At 36.6% G+C, this 19,984-nt stretch overlaps 1 protein-coding gene across 4 annotated transcripts; it reads right to left on the bottom strand.

The window, feature by feature from the left end:
* Positions 1–1,793: 1,793 nt before the first annotated feature.
* On the bottom strand, positions 1,794–17,563 carry gad1a (glutamate decarboxylase 1a). 4 transcript variants are annotated; one of them, XR_012358226.1, is made up of 18 exons: positions 17,011–17,563; positions 15,975–16,119; positions 14,235–14,294; positions 12,553–12,708; positions 11,124–11,366; positions 9,982–10,072; positions 8,782–8,894; positions 8,023–8,138; positions 6,997–7,076; positions 6,863–6,917; positions 5,464–5,580; positions 4,881–4,945; positions 4,713–4,791; positions 4,336–4,485; positions 3,991–4,098; positions 3,734–3,823; positions 2,429–3,180; positions 1,794–2,381 (listed from the first exon to the last, which is right to left on the bottom strand). XR_012358226.1 is itself a non-coding variant. In XM_055215966.2 (17 exons), exons 2-17 carry the CDS (start codon positions 16,057–16,059, stop codon positions 3,007–3,009), a joined length of 1,782 nt encoding a protein of 593 aa, XP_055071941.2. In that variant the 5' UTR covers positions 16,060–16,150; positions 17,011–17,563; the 3' UTR covers positions 1,794–3,006. The 4 variants fall into 4 exon arrangements, 3 of the variants coding, with proteins under 3 accessions (XP_055071941.2, XP_055071942.2, XP_073710951.1); XM_055215966.2 differs by having other exon boundaries at positions 1,794–3,180; positions 15,975–16,150; XM_055215967.2 differs by having other exon boundaries at positions 1,794–3,180.
* Between the last annotated feature and the right edge of the window lie 2,421 nt (positions 17,564–19,984).

Genomic DNA, 19,984 nt, shown 5'->3' with positions numbered 1-19,984 from the left:
ATGGTTAATAAAAGCTTTGTTATATTGATATTACACATAAAGTCTATGTTTTTCTTTATTACTTTGCCAGATGTGCAGATTTGTAACTAAATGTCATTTCGCCATGTCTTTGGTTAATAAATAAATGAAAATATCTAAGACATTTAAACAATATAAATATTGTCTCTCGTATACAAATAAAGCTACTCACAGGTACAAATAGATTAACATCTTTCACACAGTTATTCTTGCAATATAAATTACATGTCAACAAGTAGCTCTAGATAATCTTTAGCACTATTCAAACATGTCTACTGTAAAACTATGTGATAGATGTTTGTCACAAACAATCACAATTTACGCAAAGTTTATACATTTAAAAAATCGGTGTCTTAGTCCAATGACAGTACATACAGTAATCAGTCCTATATTACATAACAGCTAAGAAACTATGTATTTGACTGTGCAATAACATGGACACTATGTCCAGATGGTTATTAGATATTTTACAGTATAACTCCTTTGATTTTTAATTACTTTTCAGACATATCATGGATTTTAAAGGAAATGTTCTGTTCAAAACAAGTTAAGCTCTATTAACACAAAACATCAGTGTGGCGATCCATTACTGTGAACGTAAACACGACAGCATGTCACAAGTTACGTTTACATTACCCTTCAAATTGTGCAAATTGAAATTGTGAATTGAAAATATGTCCAATGAAAACAAAAAAGTTTCATGCTCACATGAGGTGGTTTTTCTAACAATTAAAAAAATAAATAACCTATATCGCAAAAATGTAATGCAAACAGTTTAATTTAAAAACGATGCTATATAGCACCAAAAGTGGTTCCCCGCTCGCAATCACAGAAGAACCGCCCCTAGTGCCACATAGCACCGGCGAAGCACCTATGTAGAACCACACGGGGGCCATATAGCACCACTATAGCACCAAATATGGTTCTACATGGCACTATGTGGTTCCACACAGGTGCTATATGGCACTAAAAACGGCTCTGCCATGATTACGAGCAAAGAGCCACTTTTGGTGCCACACAGCACCGCTTTTTTTAGAGTGGGTCACCTGATGTGTGTAAATTTCACATGATCATTCATGCAAATTCTTGTACTATAACCTCTCTGAGGCCACTTCCAAATGTAAACCCCTCTTTGAAATGAATATTTAGATAACACGCCTGCGTCTTTTATTGAATTTAAAAACGAATAAGCCCAGCAAGCAATAGTTATCATTTCTCCATCTTGGTTAACCCGGTGTAGTCCAGCTAAGGGTAACCCACTTCTAGCCAAAATAAACTTGAATGTCGTTTTTGCAACAACAACAGCAAAAAAAACCAACAACTTGTGAGATATGATATTATGTAAGCAAAGTCAACAGTGATAACAGGGTTTTTAAATTTATTTATTTTATTTAACTTTATTTATTTTTGGGCTATGGTTAGACATCAATAAAATTTCAACCCTTTAAATGCAAAATTGCTTGCTGGGTTGTGGCTGTTAGAGGTCATCTCTGGTCCAAAGAAATGTACCCGACCCGATATGACCCAAATCACTTTTTACCTGAACTCGATGTGCAAAATCTTTTTTTTTTTTAAAGATCTGACCCAAGAAAATTAGACCCAAGTCCAAACATACCCAGTGGCATTTTTTTAACCCAATTGGACCCAAATCTAAACATCACCAATGTGTGTGCAGTCTGCAGCTCCACATGCACCAGTAAGACAGAAAGAAACCTCGGTGGCCTCACAACCAATTTGGTCCGCTGAACGAAATCGTAAAGAAAAGGGCGTCAATTCCCATAGACCACCATGTTAAAAATGCCCAACCAAATAATATGTTTACAGCCTGGTACAAAAAGTGTTTTTGATCTGTATAGCTAATTTTGCCCTTAATGACAACTGTGAGGGGGGTGAATTTTTTGTAACTCATCCGTTTAAATTATATTAAACCTTAAAATTCTGCATAAGTAAGGGCGTGGCCACTTGAGTGATGGGTCAATGGCAACTGCTGTCACTAGAATTGAGCTAGGCGTGTGTGGTTTCAGCAACCAGCCACCTCAGCTTCACCCATGTCCCGCCTCTTTACCCATTTTCGTTTTTTGGCGAGTGTTTCGCGGTGACATGCGAAGGCCACTTGAGTGGCAAGACGGCGACAGCAAGCAACGCCTACTTTAAGCTTCAAAAACGATCTTCACAAACCAATGGGTGACGTCAAGGACACTAAGTCCATATTTTTTTACAGTCTATGCGCCAGCCACATGTTGCAAGTGCTCTTGGTAAACAGGGGCAGTTGGAAAAGGACCCGATGCGCACACATAAGATAGTTTGGCCGATTCTAGGTTCTGTTTGGCAAAAACACATTCATTTTAAATGACCTGAGGCCGCTAATATACACGACCCATGTCCGAGGCACACATAAGAACATTTAGACCCAAATCCTCTCGGGTCTCAGGCCGGACCTCTGGGTTTCAGAACTAAGTGAACCTGTGAAGACCTCTAGTGTCTGTGATATACTGTACATAAACCTACCATCCATCACCATGATTTTTGCAATGACTTATAACGAGAGGAAAACATTGCGTTTTTGTCGCACAACATGGGTTAATGGAAGTTAATTGAAATTTTTATTGACATTTAAAAAATGTGTGTTTGTGCAAATCTTTAATGGAAGCAGGCTACAGATGTGATTCATAGAGATTAACTTGTATTGATCCTGAAACATGACTGAAATATTTAGTTGTATAGCATAGTGAGCACAATGTTTCCAGTATGTATCAGGCAGATGACAGGATGGATTAGACATTTGTTGTCACGATATATTGTTCTTCAGTATGAAATTATCAAGGAGTTCACCACCTCTTCATTCTGGAATGTCAGTCTAGATTGTGACCCTGGTGGAACCTTCTAGTGCTTCATTACTCTAGAACCCTCCACCGGTCTAGTACTCGGGATCGTCCAGCACATACAGTACTCCAAAATGTCCTCTCCTTATTCACCCCACAGGCCCTCTTATAAATCCTGACCCAGTCTTTCTATTTCATCGATGAGGAAGTCGATATCTGACCTGGTAGCAGCTGGATTGGACACAACCATTCGGAAGAAGTTGACCTTATTACCCTGAGGCTGGTAGCCCACCATGGTTGTCCCACACTCCATCATCATGGCCTTGATCTTAGGGGCAACCTAGATTTTAAGACACACGACAACATGGTTCAGTATGGTGGCAGTTTCGCAAAATATATTAGAAGAGAATAAATAGATTGTTTGGGGTAAAATCCTATTTGACAGGGCACATATTATGCAAAGTCCACTTTTACAGAGTGTTTGGACATAAACACAACAACTCTGCTATGAAATCCACCCATGTCACACAAACAAAGCCCCGCCCACAGCCACTGACTGACTGGGTAATTTACCCTTTTCTAAATGTGTTTGTTAGCATGTTGTAGCGCTAATGCAGCTAAATATACTATTGTCTCAGACTGTGTTCACAGACATCAGATATATTTGAACTGAAAGTGCTCACTATCTGTTAGTAAGGGAGGGAGGAGCTGGAGCTCATTTGCATTTAAAGGTACAGACATGAAAACTTTTTTGCTCCCACCCAAATAGGAGCATTGACATAATATTACAAATGATTTGTGAGGTATGGTGAGCGGAAACTTTAAAGACACACCTGAGACTTATATTACATCTTGTTAAAATGGGCATAATATGTGTCCTTTAACTGTGTTACCTTGTGGAGTCTTTGTCTTTTCTCCTGTCCGTCCGGCAGACCCCGCAGGCTTGGAGGAATGTACCAGAAACACACGTTGGTGTGCTGGGGCTATGACAGGGAAAACAAAGACCAACATGCATGGCTTGATAGTTTTATAGAAACTAGATATTACTCACATTGTTTTAAAATGCATTGCATTAGAAAGATCAGTGATTTGGCTCAGACAGGTTAATGAATGGACTGATTAGTAATATAGACTGATGTGTTTTACTCACCTCCCCTTGAAACACCATCTCATATCCTTCACGGTTTTTTATCTTGTGGTAAAGATACTCCGATAACTCCAGACATCTGTCTATGTGCTTCTCAAAACCAATGGTGCCCTGTTAAATTCAATATATGTCATATATACAGTAAATCCATCCATCTGTTAATTTTTTTTATTAATTCTTCCATCCATCCCCCATCCATCTGTCTGTCTGTCTGCCTATTGATCAATCTCTACATCAATTCATTGATCCATCTGTCCATCCCTCCAATTATCTATCTATCTGTCCATGTTCAATCCATCATTGTACATTTATCCATTCATGCACGTACGTGTTCATCTATCTTCTCACCTTTGACTTCCACATAAGCCAGAATTTAAAGATGTCGACGTGGCGACCACACTGTATGGCCTTATCCCCCGTGTCATACGTGACATCATACTGTTTATCCGGCTGAAAGAGATATCCAGCACACATGGAGTTGCAACCCTGTAGAAGACCCTGTTACACAAAAATGTGAGAGAAGATGCACATAATGGCACGTCAGAGACAGCGCGAGCGTCAGAAAGCTGATAACACGCTCCAGTGAGCTCAATCCTACGACCCTTCATCTTTTCTGTGGCTTTACCTCTTTCATAAAGTATTTTTCATATAGCATCACTGAATTTTTCTTTATTCCATTACGATTCGGACTCATTCACTTTGACACCCTATTTTTATTCTCTTACCTTCTCGCGGACCAGAATGGCGGAGCACTGTAGTGGAACACCCATCATCTTGTGAGGGTTCCATGTGACAGAATTGGCTCTGCAGAAACAGAACATCCCATAATCACGCCATGTTGTGTGTATTTGGCTGCTTTGAAATCATAGAAGAGTATATGTGTAGTTTAATACCTCTCGATGCCATTTAATTTGTGTCTGTGTTTTTTGGACATCAGCAGACCTCCACCCCATGCTCCCTTGACACAGACATTCACACCATCAGTTACTCAACTCAATAAACCCGTTAAGATGTGACCACAGTTAAAATAAACTATTATTATCCCTTTAAATTCTTTTGCTTTTTGATCCATTGACGTCAAAACTCATTAGCCAGATGTTACCCATGTACGTGACTGTTATCCAGTATAATAGTGCTGGGTTATTTTCAATCCAGTGTTGGGTCGAAAACGGACATATCCAACCCGTTGGATTGTAATTTAACCTATGATGGGTTGTTCCAATTTTTTGAGGTTAATTTAACCCAACGGCTTGGTTTGTCCCTTTTTGATCCAATGCTGGGTTTTTTAGAGTTTAATGAATTTTTTAAAATCAAATCAATTATTACACAAAAATCAAGTTGAAATGTTTATTTGTTTATTGTAAAAGGACTATAAGGTCTCTTAAATCATCGACGGAAATGAAGTTTAATAAAGCTAAATAACAAGTGTTGTAAGGTTAACAGTGGTGATGTGATAATAAGTGTGAATGTTCTTACATCTACATGGAGCCACATGTTGTATTTCTCACAGATGTCAGCGATCTCATGGATTGGATCAAAGGCGCCATAAACAGTCGATCCAGCTGTTGCATTCACAAACAGCGGCACAAATCCCTGGACAGCAGAGAAACAAGAGAGACCTTTTCAGCTCATGAATATAAATAAGGTGACATAACATTTGCCCAATAGTTCTGGCTAAAAGTGTTATGCACTGTAAATGATGGTTAATGGTTCAGTTTACTGCAGAAGCGACTGGTTTGTATAGATCCCTGCTGGCTTTTAAAATCGGCAGACTGTGGCTGGCAAATTTCCTTTGTATGATGGCCGAAACTCCTATTTGATTATTTTCAAAGTGAACATAGGTGCTGCTGTTTTTGGATGGTTGTTGTAGTTTCTTGGGTGTTACTGGTTTTCTTTGTAATTAAACCTCAGAATAATAAGGCTACTAACCAACAGCACTAAATTGTATCATTTAATATGTTTTGTTTAATTCAAATTTTAAGTTTGAGATTTGGAGTTTCTTTGGGGGGACGCAATGGTGTGCACCATACACTGGCCGTTGTGCACAAACTGAAAAGTTTAAAGGGGTGGTTCAATGGTATTTCAAGCATTCTGACTTATTAACACAGTTATAGAGTTGTTTCCTCATGCTAAACGTAGGCAAAGTTAGGCGTGTTACATTTCTGTGCCAAATGCACTTCGTACAAGTTTCGGAAAGTTTTTTCGATTACAGGTCCAGCTGACGTTTCAGGGGTTTTCTATACGGATCACTTCTTTATATGGGCACTTCCTGCAGAAAACCCCGCCCACCTGTCAATCAGCGGGAGACGTTAAAACTTGCAAACATCATATCACATGACACAGCTTTGTTTCATTTTAAAACTCAACAATGGCACGAAAGATGAAGTGTGTTTTTGGATGTAAGGAGAAGAAATCCAGCCTTATGAAAACAATAGTTTATTATCCGGGGTAGCAGCGGAGTTTTGCGTGTGTGTTTGATGAGCTGAATTTCATTGAAAAGTCCCAACCGGGTCACGAGTTGCATGCGGTAAGTAAGACTTCTGGCTTATGTTGAAAATAGGCACGTGCGTATTATATAAAAAACACAAACATGTAGTGAACCATAAGTTATAAGTGTTGTATAGTGTTGCATGACTCGTACTCGCTCCTCCTGCGGTAGTAACTCCTCCTTCTTCATTTTGTCGTACGTGATCGGAAAGATTCGGTAAAGCTAATCTTTCTTTTATAAATCTGATTAAACTAAAGACTCTTCAAGGATGTAATACTACTCTACAGCGTGTGTTACGTGAGCTTTAAGAACCGCTAGGTTAAAATCTCATTATAAAACTGAACATGGTCTTGTTAATTCGTTTATCTGTGTGCACAAGAGACTAACCTTCTGCTTGGCATCGATGACCTTTGCCTCCAGGTCAGCCGGTATGACTCTACCTCTAATAAAGGAAAACAAATATAACACATATAGTCTCAGAGATGTGACGGCCCACAAACACACAGAGATTTCTCTCATACCTCTCATCTGTGTTCAGCAAGATCAGATTCTCTGTACCAAATCCCAGCGCTGCACTCGCCTTCTTTATAGAGTAGTGACTCTGTGAACAAACATGATGTCACATTTTACTGATGTTGTCATGACATTTTATGTTTTATTATTTCCCCAGAAGTCCACTTAAGTAAGTCAAGTGTTTGTAATAATCCATTTTTGTGATCATTCTGTAACATTATTGTTTTCTACAGTACTGTATGTGTTCTCTGTTTGTGCTCTTGTGTGGCTTTGATTTTGAAGTTCTGGTTGATGAAGTGCATTTGTTTCCTGTTTCTCCATTGATTTGTTGCCAGGTCTGTCTGGTTAATTTGCCTTGTTAACCCATTTGACTTGTACATTTGTCAAGTGTTTTAAGCCTTCGTGTTCTCTCTGTCTTTGCAATGTTGAGTGATATCTCAGTACAGTTGGTGTTTTTTTTTGTTGCATTGGTTAAGTTGCAAGGTAGGATAACAAATCATGCACCACATATTGTTGGTTAAAACTGAAATAACCCAGGATGTTTCTGTTGCTCTTTTTTCTAACATTGGGTTCTCACAGAAGAACTTCAGCACATTTTTACTCATTGTTTTCTGTTTTTTTTTTTTTTTTTAAGATATGATAATAATAATAGACTCTAATCCAACAGACTTTCTCCATATGTGTTCACACATGTAAATATAGGTGGTTATATTAAAATATATTGAGCTTTATTAAGTATCAAGCATTTCATAAGAAGCCATTTTTGAGGTTTATTTTTAATGATAGAGAGATACACAGTGAAAGTCTGTCAGTGAAGGCTGGATCTCAATAAATTATATTTACTTATGTAAAAAAAACAGCTACTGATGAATTAATTTGCTGACAAAATTTATTTACTGGGAAAACAGATACATTCATGAAACCTACCCAGAATTCAATATACTGTATCTTTGATATTTATTTACATATCAGCCTCTTCATGGAACGCCAGAGAAAGAAGATAAAGGAAGATAAAGTGACTATAAATGACTCACATGTTCTGAGGTGAAGAGCACCAGCCTGGGAACCGCAGCCATGCCTTTGATTTTAACTTCAGGGTAATGCTTGTACCGCGCCACCATCACGCTATACATGTTTGAGATCGCTCCTCCTGGAGAAAATACACAACTATACATTTAACAAGTTTTATCAAGATGAAGAATAGATTTGTTGAAATAAATTAATACATTCGGTGACTGAATTATGTCAGGATAGTTCACGTATTTTTCAAAATGTGCACATTACGTTATGAAGAATAATCAACTTGGCTTTTATAAATCATTTTAACTGTTGTAACTGATGTTTTATCTTGACTAACATTAAGACCAGGATGTTCACTGCTATTGTCTTTCATTCAAAAACAGTACCTTCATGCACATCAATACTTATTCCCTGTGTCATTTCACTTTATTCATTATGACTCAACTTGTATACTTAAATGTTCTGACTTAAATGTATGAATTCAAAATTTAGAAATCCCCTTACTGATAAAAATTCTGATGTGTCAAATACTTATTTTCCCTGCTGTATAACACTTTGAACAGCAAGTGAATAGCAACTCTCTAGCAATGAGTAAAGTTAAAGTAACTTAAAGTTAAACATGAATAAAGTTAAAATAACACTGCAGTAGCTCCTCTGTGATTAACCCTTTCATATCATCAGTAAGAAACTGTGCATTTATTAGCTGAAAGAATAAAATCATTTTACCCTCTCAATGTCGAATATGTTAATATTGTGCTGTTTACGTGCCACACCTGGAGAAAATATCCCATCTCCCTCTCCATTTGGCCAGCCGATAATCTCTCGCATCTTCATCAGGGTTAGTTGCTCCATTAGAACGAACACTGGTGCAATTTCATATGTGAACCTGTAAACACACAAACCTGTCATCTCTTCCTGTCCACATTTATAAATGTCTTAAGAATAAAAGAAAATTTTATATTTATCTGTACTCGTATCAGCCCCTTCAGATCATCATAGACATATTTTGATGTGAAGATTCAACTGAAGGAATTAATGGGTACCTTTACTGACACTTTATGCAAGAATTATAAAGACTGTTAAGATGATTAAAGTTTTTTTCAGAAACAAAATTGCAATTGTAAAGGTTTTGAAATAAATTTAAAAATGCTTTAAAGGTCCTTCAGATGTTCCACCAGTGTGGCATCTGAAAATAATGCTTTTTGTGATTTTTATAGTGCATCGGTTCTATCATAAAACTGACTGTTAGCATTTATTGGCGTCAAGATGTAAATACAGCTCCTGAAATCCACCAGCGATTCAATGACATCTACTATGACAGGAATGAGGGAAGTCAATATTTTTATTGATCTAAGAATGCACTGTGAAAGACATCATAAAATCTGTGACCCTTTGAGGTCAAAGACCAGGCTGTTTACTGCTATTGTCTTTGTATAATAATAAAAAAAGAAACCTACATTACCTTCATGCACTCTAGCAGTCGCCATAGCGACCACATACTGTAGTGGCACATTAAGACATTATAACACTTTAAATATCAAGTGAATAGCAACCACCCCCTATAGCATTATGTTGAAGTTTTCTTAAACGTAAGTTTTTTTTGTTTGTTTGTTTGTTGCTCTTGTCTGTGGATGGGGGTAGTGATGGGAGGAGATTCTTTGAAAGTCTCAGCTGGCCGTGTGTCTCAGCATGTGGCTGTAAATTAGCCTTAACCAATGAGGTGTTACTCTACATTCTGGCCATGTCCATCTGCAGGCTGTCGCAAAACTCTCTGTTACATCTCAATGGAGCTTTTCTGCAGAGAGCTACAGTAATACTGGGTGTTATTCTGAGACGTCTATACAGTAGTCTCCAGTCAACAGAGAAAAATAAAACAAACTTCATAGAAAGTGATGACTTACCATGAAGGTTGTATTTCTGCAAGGTTTAAATACAATATGAAAAGCAATTGTGTAAAGAAATGTGTATCTCACATGTTTGTATTGGCAGTAGAGGTTAGCCACTCTCCAGCTAAACCTATGATGTCTAGACCTGTAGACAGCTGGTTAAAAAACCTAGGGTGACCTGTGAGGAAAAGACAGAGAGAACACGAGTGAACTCCAACACTGAATCGTTGACCTGTTCAAAAGTTGATATAACTCTGGCTCGTACTGTATTGTATATTGTGAATGTTTATATATCTTAACATCATACAGTCACTGATCAGAAATGATCACCCTGATCAGATTTCTTTTGTGCTTTAAATAAATATCAACTGCTTAAATTTACTCTGAAGTTCAGTGGACAGTAAAGGTGCATTGTGTGACTTTTAGGAGGATCTCTTGACAGAAATGCAATATAATAAACATAACTATATTATCAGTGGTGTATCAAGACCTTACATAATAAACAGATATGTTTTTATTACATTAGAATGAGACGTTTTTATCTCCATAAACCCTTTTACAGGGAAGTTAATGTCATGTTTCTACAGTAGCCCTAAAAGGACAAACTGCTCTACAAAGTGCGTTTTGTCACTATGCTGTCTAAGACGATGACATGTTTGTCCTTTGACATCTACTGTAGCCTCATTATGCTTTTCTAAAGGTAGGGGTGAGCTGTGGACTGAGTTATAGGATGGTTGCAACTAGTTGCTGAACTATAATTTATTATTATAATTAACTTATTTAAACAGTTATCTTAATGTTTTGCTGCAGCAGCTGCATTTCTTTATGAGAAATAAGTTTTTTCAGCAGAAATAAATCACATTTGACTGTTTCATGTGTGCAAACTTAAAGAGTAGCCATAGTTTGATTTAACCCAAACATTTGACAGAGAATCTTGTACAAAAACAAGGACTGTACTTCTGCTTTTATTTATTCAGATCCATTCCTTGAAGGTGAGATTAATGTTTGTGCCTCTAGTGGTACTAAACAGAATTGCATACATAACACAAGCTTTCCAATCAGATCACACCATTAGTTGAGCCAGTTCATCAGACAGGTCTGATGCTTGAACAACATAGCAATGTTTTTTCACTCTTTTAAGATACAATTACCATATTACATGTGAGATTACTTTTGTGATTTAAACATATACAAACTGGTTGGAAGTGCAGTTATTTAGATGTCCCTACCTGTCCGAACTCCATATTTAAGTGTATCTCTGCAGTCCACCAGGATCTGCTCCAGGCTCTCTGGCTGATCACACAGCTCTAAGTTAAATCCCTCCATTCCCTCCAGCAGCTGATGGGGATGATGAAAATCCAGCACTTTGGTGGATCTGTCGAAGGTCTTCCGCACATAGTTAGTCAGGATTTCCACAACCTCCAAAAGAAACTGGATTGTATACTCCTCTCCATTTTTAGAAGGAAGCAGATCTGTGATCAGATTTGTTACGATTAGATCATAAGGCAAAAAACTGCTCTACAGTTACTAAAAACAATACTAAAAACAACTACTGTACACTGTAAAAAATACTTTGCTGCCTTAAAATTTTTTGTTAAATCAACTCAGATTTACAAGTCATGTCAACAGAGATGAGTTGTCACAACTTATAAAATATAGTTGAGAAAAGTCAACTTAATTTTATAAGTTATAACAACTCACCTGTAGTTATAACAACTCCTCAATAGTCAAGATAAATAACAGTAAGTTGAAATGACTTGTAAATCCGAGTTGATTCAACAAAAAATTTTAAGGCAGCAAAGTATTTTTTACAGTGTAGTGTTTACTGCATACAATCAACATGATGATTCCTTGAGCATTTGGATGGCATCTGGCATCTTAAAAAGATCTCTGAGTGCAAACTGATCTCAGTTACATATAATTTAAAAGTGGATCTCAACAAAAACAATGAAAAGTAAAGTTGCAATTATTTTTCGCTTAATATACACTCTTAAATATAAAGATGCTACAAAAGGATTCTTCACAGTAAAACACTTTCAGTCAAAGGTTTTAAATATAACCTTTTTCCTTTTTTATACACATGTGCTGGTTTATTTTTAACCCAAAGCTGGGTAAATATTGGACAGAATTGGACACATAATTAAATAAATTAATTGGAAAAATAATTGGATAAATAATTATAATTAAACTTATGCTGGGTTGTTGTTAACCCAACCATGAGTTGAAACAGCATTGCATTGAAACAACCCAGCATAGGTTTACTTATTAACCCAACATGTGATCTGTCCAAAAAAAATCTAAATAACAATCTAAAGAATTATATTTTACTAGAACATTTTTTGAAACAGAAAGGTTCTTCTGATGTTAAAGGTTCTTTATGGAGCCATACAAGCAAAATTGTTTTTCTATGACATCATGAAGCACCTTTATTTTTAAGATCTACTCATATTCACTTTTGATACAATCTAACATCAAACACGTTTCTTAACAAACACATTCTTAACTGTTTATTAAATGCAGGACCATTAACACAATAGGGGAGTCTGTAGCACCCCGAAATCTGCTTAAAAAACAACGTTTAATTGTTTTAATTATTTTAATATAAAGGCGATCAGGCTATATGCCAAGAACAAAAAGTAAAACTGACTGTATGCTCACCTCTTGCGTATAGATTGGAGAAGTCTGCCTCTGTGCGTCTGTAGCGAGACTCTTGCTCATTGTCCTGGGTGAAAAGGCTCTTGGATGTCTGCTGATCGTTAAAAAAGCCGACAATTCGACTCTTATCGTCAGCATTATTGTTCTTCTGCAAGAATCCTACATTATCACACAGAGAGGAGGAGTGAAACGAGCGATCTCTTTTTCCAAACATTACAGGAAATAATGTAGGCTATCTCAAATACTGTAGGCCTAATAGGTCTGTAAACTTATTTTCGCAGCAGTGCTGATGTTCTTACTGTCCGAGACATGATTTTATAGTCTATCTGGGTGAGGTCACAGCCGATGACATCAGTGGCTGTATTAACAGCCAATAATAGTCATTCGGGGCCACTGTAAATCACCGAGAGATGCGCGTACAGGGTGCTGATGCTGCGCGCGTCCAGACCCTTGGGTATTGTTTTACAGCATTTTTATAATGGATAATTTAAACCATTAGCTAATATTATTAATAAATACATTTGTTTGTATAATTTAGATGCAAATCTGCATTCATCAATTAATCATCCGTTTTACAAAAACCTCTCAGAGCTGAATATCATATTACATTTATGTTGGGTTATTCAAGACATCAGATTATCAGGACATGAGATAGAAAAACAGCATCGAGACTGGAGTGGTCTCTTATGATCATTTTCAGTTTATACGCGATTATTCACGCATCTCTGTCACCACACCAGACACATTTCAAATAGCTATTAATAACCTAGTATCACATTTAAATATTTTAGCCTACAGTAAAGCTTAATTTTGTTTAATTTTTAATTACTCCAGAAGACATCTTTGCATTTTTGTAACTAAAAGTAAATGTGACAATTTATATTTTATTTTTCTGTATATCGTGAACCACAACCATAAATAGATTAAGCTCATATAATTTATGAAGGATACTTTATTTCCACAGCATTAGATCCCGAATCTCCTTCACGATGGCAGTATGTAAAGGCGACTTGTGTTATCTCGGCCAAACAGAGCTTTGACGGATTGTAATTTAATAGATTTCCATTGGCCGTAAATTCCTCATGGTGACCGTATCTCCTGTAATTATCAGCTCACCTCTTTGCTCTTTTGAATAAAGCCTGAAAGCTTTTACAATTCAACACTATTGCCTTTATCAGTACAAATTCTCTTATATTCATACATTTGGTATATTTTCAGTATTATTCGGTTACAATGCATAGCTGTCTGCATTTTCGGTCCTCCTATAGCAGTCACACACGTTGCCCTCCAGTCTCTTTTTTTTAAAGAGAAAGTTTATCCTGCCGCTGCACTTACAGGTATATAATGAATGTAGGATGTAATTGCTAGTTTAAGGAGTCTCTTTACTGTCAATTAGGTTACAACTGCCAGAAGGAGGCGCTAAAGAAACACATCTGACCATCAAAAAGCAATTAACTCGGTTATGTGAAGCACCACACTGCCAGTTTAAGAAACATGCAATATTTCAGGCGTAGGTTGAGCTACACGAAGATATATTTCTCAGGATTTTTTAAAAAAACAATGCAATATATGATGTTTTATATATGCACATAAAATATAAACATATTCACATGTAGGCTATATTTTCTTTTTTTTCTTTTAGATTAACTAAATGATTTTTTGCAAAATCCATGTCAAAAACCTACCGCATATCTTCATTCCAAGCTTTCTCGTACAGCCATGTGCTACTCCACTCCAGTCATAGTCTGTTGGGAAAAAATAGCAAACCTCTTAGTAATTTGGCAAAATAATATGATAATTACAGTGCCCCCCTACCCGCGAAATACAATAAGCAATATCCTCTCTTTAAATTTACCCAAGCGGTAAATTTGCCATCCTTTATATAGCTACCGCTAATATGAATTGAAAATTAATACAGGCCGAATCTGAGAATTCATTTGGAGCAGTACGGTACCCCGCCCCTGCGTCCCAAATTCTCAGTGCTATTACGAGTTCAGCACCATTTACCAAGTCATTATCTCTGTCGGTCCAGACCTCAGTCTCCCAGCGACCCTTCTGCTTTCCATTTCTCCATTCATCACAGGTGCATTAAAGCGCATTATTCTGGCTTTTTACCTTTTCTTTATACATTAGGCTATAATATATCCACTCTATACAAATACTGGGCTATTTTCAACCCATTGTTGGGTCAAAAAGGGACGAACCTGCAGTCGATGGGTTAAATTAACTCCAAAATGTTTTTTATACTTATATTAAAATAACCCAGCATAGGTTAAATATGTAATATATATACAGGCCAGGGTTGGGTACGTCCCTTTTCACACAATTCTAAAAATAATTCAGCATTTTTAGAGGGTATAACTATCGTTTAATTTTTGTTATTGCTGAAATGTAAATAATCTTCGATATGTGGTTTTAAAATAAAGGGATGGCTTTAAATCTTTGTTTGAAGAAATGAACAGACTATGCCTAAATCCCTAATTTCTACAAACGGCCAAAAAAACATCCACGTGAAAATTTTTAATTTTACATATTACCTCATGTGGTTGGTTTGTTTTATTAGGCCACTACTACTTGCGTTAAAAATGACATTTAAAGAGTGAATGAATAGCCATCAGTTTTCGCTTTTGTAGCTACATGGCAGAAATAGAGTAGGGTACACATATGAAGAAATCTAAGCATAATGTAGCCTTTGTTGTTTTATCCTGGAGCTACGGAAGAACTTGAAGAAATGGCCACAATATGCCGTGACTAATTTTTAAAGAGCACGTTTATTGTTCCGGTTATAAGGGAAATCTCTCAGGCTGAAAAGGCTATTAATACACAGTGTGCTGTGCATCCCCCATCTAAGAGGAACACACTGAAGCGAATAGCGAGCCATTAGCACCGATTTAGAGTGCCTACAATTATAGCTACACTTCACATAATTACACACTTCTTCAGACAGACCCGCGATCATTTTTACTTAAAAAAGACGACAAAAAAATTAAAACAACTCAAATCTAAAATATGAATAGAAACTGTAGGCTAATATATAGAACTACACTATGTCAGAAATAATAATGCTGGTAATAATGATAATATTAAACTAAACAATTTTGTCAAAACAAATCCATCCTTTTTAGCCTACATATAAAATCAAGAAAAAAGAGAGGTATTTAAAATCGATGATGACAGATCTCGTCTGTCTTCACTAATTGCCTGTGAGCACGTGTTTTTAAAGACCATCACCTACGATGACAGCGAAATTCGTCTGGCTGCCTGGCTGGCGCGAGAGGTCCGATGCGCGCGCAATGTCGCGGTGATTTGTTGGTTCTGAAGCTTTGCGAATAGCGCCGTTTTCCCGCCTTGGCGACAAGATTAATGACGTTGGCCACAAAGCAAATAGCCGAAGTGAAATAGCGGTTTATCGGCGATGGACCTACTTGAGGAGGGTGGCCGTAAATTTGTCGAGTTGGGGTCTGGATCACCGCCACAGGAGGAGGTGGAGGAGGGTGCCGACGCCGCCATCACTCCCAAGTGTTTAAGTCCTTAATCCAAAGTGCGCTGTCACTCTCGGGGAAACTGCTGCTGTTTTAGTTGAAAAGAAAAGTCAAGATGACTGGAGGTGAGAGAAAACGAGAGAGGGAAAGTTCAGCGATAACTTTTACAGAGTAATCGCTTCATTATGAAATATTGTTTAATAATGTTATATCATTAAGAGGGGAAGAGAAGGGAATGGGGGTGCAGAATCAATGAAGTTGTAGGCTATTAATTGACTACATTAGATGTGCTTATAGTCGCATTTCACTGGTCAATGGCTTTAACAGGACCACTAGTAAAAGGTTTTGAGAGACTTATGCCAATGTTAAAGCTCGTCCCTAATATAAAATATTCACATATTATATTTTTTAATGAACATTAAAGGATTAAGTCATTTTAAACACGAACAGGCAAAATAAGCATTCTTTAGATGTGGTTATAAAAATAACTATTATAAAAACTATCTTTTAATATTAACCCCGAATACCATGCTTTAAAAAATATCCTCTAGACAAACCTCTTAAAATTTGCATGTTGTTGCATGATACGCCAAAATATGAAAAGTTTATTTCATTCAAATGAATCTGGCGCTCATCATCACTCCAGTAGGAATCCCACATTATCCTGATTAATGTATCCGACACTTGTTAACATTGATTATATTGTGAATATTGATTTTTCAATCTAGAAGATACATAGATAATTGCTCTTTAAAGGTTACCGAAACTGCTTTTGAGATATTGTACCATACATCAGTATCAAACAGATGCCCATTAATAGGTTCGTATAAGCTGTATTTATTATAAGACTCCCGTAATAAAATCCAGCCATATACTGTAGTGAACATAGAGTGCAGACTGTGCTTGGACTGTCGTGAAGCACCTGTTACATGAATATTTCAATTTATATTTCACATGCACATTTAAAGAAGACACTTACCTTTTGAAAGATCACAGAGAGCGCAACAGTATCCAAAATCTGTACTAAATTTCCACGATGCAGATGTTGTCTCCTGTAGATGTTTTCTCCGCTCAAATATATTAGCAAGAAAAACTCAATCACGATAGTAATGTTTAATTTTCCACTATACTCAATATGTCAATCGACTATTTGTTCGATGCAACATGAGCAGGACGCACGGTTTGGTTATCCTTACACCTCTCCACAACATCAGAGACTGAAACACATCTTATTTCTCTCGAGGCATCAGTATGAGCATTACGACAGCTCTGGCACTTACCCGCAGGACCTGGTGCCTTAAATGAAAAAGCAAGTCACGAACAAACACTTTACAACAGCAACACACTACACACACCTCCAGAGTGTCATTCTGACCTTGAAAACATCAGGGACAGCAGTCCTAACAGCACACCAAACATATTAGTGCCTCATGTTTTATTCATGCACTTTAGCACCTGTTCTTATAGCCAGGTTGAACAGGTTATTCATTACGAATAGTCATAGGGGAGATGTTGTGGTTTGGAGGGTTGCGTTTTAAAGGACGTTTCATTAACCTTGAAAAGAAAAGCTATTTTTACTGTCCACTTCTTTGTCCTGGATCTGGGACGTGACAGGGAATGCTCTATGGATTGGTACTGTGGGTACTTTGGGAGATTTCCACATGGTGGCAGCACGCAATCAATTATATTTTTTTGGTAAAGCTCAAGCACGGCTCCCACACACAGACACGCATTAGTTCACGCATGTAGTGGTCTTTACGTGTGATAAGTTGCTAAGGATCATTTTTATCAAACCTCATTTGAGTTTCTAGACTTATAATTTCGACGTATGAACTGAAAGAATTGATACTCCATATACTGCACTATTGCAAATGCCTTTATATTCGTTTCAGCACCTGGACAGCGCCATATCCCCACATCTATAAAGACGCGCATTACGCGGCTCTCTCACAATAAAAGGTCTAAACATTAAGCAAACATCAATCAATCAATCAATCAATCAATCAATCAAAAGGCATACTGGCTGCCCTTTCTTTTCATGCACCTAAAAAGGAATGTTGGTCAGTGGTTCATTCTTTTCAACAACTTTTTAACAACAAGAACGCATTTTTTAAATACAATTTTCGTATTGTTGTACAGTTTATATCACATTATATGTAAGATAAAGTTTATAAAGAATATAGAGAAATTATTTATGTACAGTATGTGACATAGCTACAAGGTTATTTTTGTATGTCAGAATTGTTTTTAAAATATGTACCCCAGCTGTCAATGGGGCGGTACCCTTTTAAAAACTAGCCTACGGCTTTGCACCTAAAGAGAGTTCATATTAGTACCTCAGAGATATATATTATTATCTAAAAGGTACATTTTTGTACAAAATGTATACATATCTGCACTTAATGATACATATTAGGACCTTTATAAAGGGTAACACAGTAATTTCTTTTTCAAATAGTCTAGGACATGTGTAAGTAGGCTGTAAAATATAATGTTATGTTTAAAAGAAATATTTCATGCCATTTTAATGAAAGCAGCAAAATTTGACCTCGGATCTCAGATTTAGAGAGAAGACATTGAGAACGGATCCCAATATGTTGCCTTAGAATCCATAAGTCGACGCAAGATGGCGCTAGTATATTAATAGCTGCCAACAAACTTCAATTTGCACCTGCTTGTCCTGGTAATATATATACCATAAAATATGAAATATCAATGAAGGATCTAACGTTTTATTTGTGTACCATAAGAAACTAGTTTCTTTAAAATGTGAAATTTTCTAGAGATTATTATATTTTAATATTTTATTTTATATTATAATTTAAGTCATTTACTGGAGTTGGTCATCAATACAGTGTCTATGGCCCAAAATAATCACATTATTACATTCTAGTTTGGTATCACAGGCTTTAAGATCTTATTGAAGTTAATGTAAATGTTGAACCAGTGTGATATTGTCTTTCAAAGTACTTCAGCCAAACCACTTAAAATCATCAAAACCAGTCTACAATAATAAGGAATGTCACTGAAAGATAACTTGAATCAATGGCTTACAGACATATAGATGTCTTTCTAATGTGAAAATAGCCAAAAGCGCTTAAGTAAATTTATGAATTTAACAGAATTGTTTTTCCCATTTCATTTGAATATCAAATTAATGTTTTTTATTTAGCATGTAAGAGACTCATTTTTAACAGAACAGGTTGTTTTGAAAATGACCAAAACATAGTAAAGAAAAGTAGTGTATGATGCCAATAATCGATGCTGTTAAACACACCAAAACAACCTTTGATGCTGAGCTAGGCCTGGGTATGTTTTTTGCATTTAACTCTCTGAAATAAACAAGAAGATGTTAGATGTAACGTATGCGTGCCTAAGTATGTGTGTCTAAATGTCTGATTCTGCCAGACTTTCAACAGACTCACATCAAAGGAAGATCAGAGTGTGGCATTCAGATCAGGTCATGCTGGGGTTTAAACACAAACTCCCTCCAGCAGTCCCTCCATGCAAAGCCACATGTGTTGTTGTGATAGCCTGACCGCATCTCACACTCGGAAGGGGAAAAAGACACCCATTATCCTGCCCTGTAGGAATTTAATGCTTGTTGGTGCAGTGACACATTAAGATGTTACCTGAAAAGGAATTTAGGGAATAATGGGAAGCTTTCGATAATTTTGGTTATTAATTCTAGCATAGCTATATGCACTGTCAGAAAGAGCTGTTATTGTTATATTTAAGATCTGTTTCTATTTTAGATTTCTAATTCTTCTTGATCTAAATCTGTGACCAAATCTACTTGTTTGTACCAGACAGACCATTTTAGTTTTGTAAAAAAACTACAAAAATTACTTATACATTCCAAATAACCTGTTTTCTTTTGTTTTAGGGCTCATTTTAATTTTGGTAAGAACTGATTTAAATGATCATTACATAAACAAATATTCCAGTGGGCT

The sequence above is a fragment of the Misgurnus anguillicaudatus genome, chromosome 17, assembly GCF_027580225.2.
Source record: "Misgurnus anguillicaudatus chromosome 17, ASM2758022v2, whole genome shotgun sequence".
In the NCBI taxonomy this organism is placed as follows: Eukaryota; Metazoa; Chordata; class Actinopteri; order Cypriniformes; family Cobitidae; genus Misgurnus; species Misgurnus anguillicaudatus.
This window is presented reverse-complemented; position numbering and strand designations above follow the sequence as displayed.

What these genes read in the sequence shown, in the direction of transcription:
- gad1a (XM_055215966.2), bottom strand. Translation starts at nt 16,059, where the DNA reads ATGGCGGCGTCGGCACCCTCCTCCACCTCCTCCTGTGGCGGTGATCCA. An exon ending in AAATTAAATGGCATCGAGAG is followed by an intron (nt 4,792 to 4,880) that starts GTATTAAACTAC and finishes CTGTTTCTGCAG; the next exon opens with AGCCAATTCTGTCACATGGA. An exon ending in AGATGGTGTTTCAAGGGGAG is followed by an intron (nt 3,824 to 3,990) that starts GTGAGTAAAACA and finishes TCCCTGTCATAG; the next exon opens with CCCCAGCACACCAACGTGTG.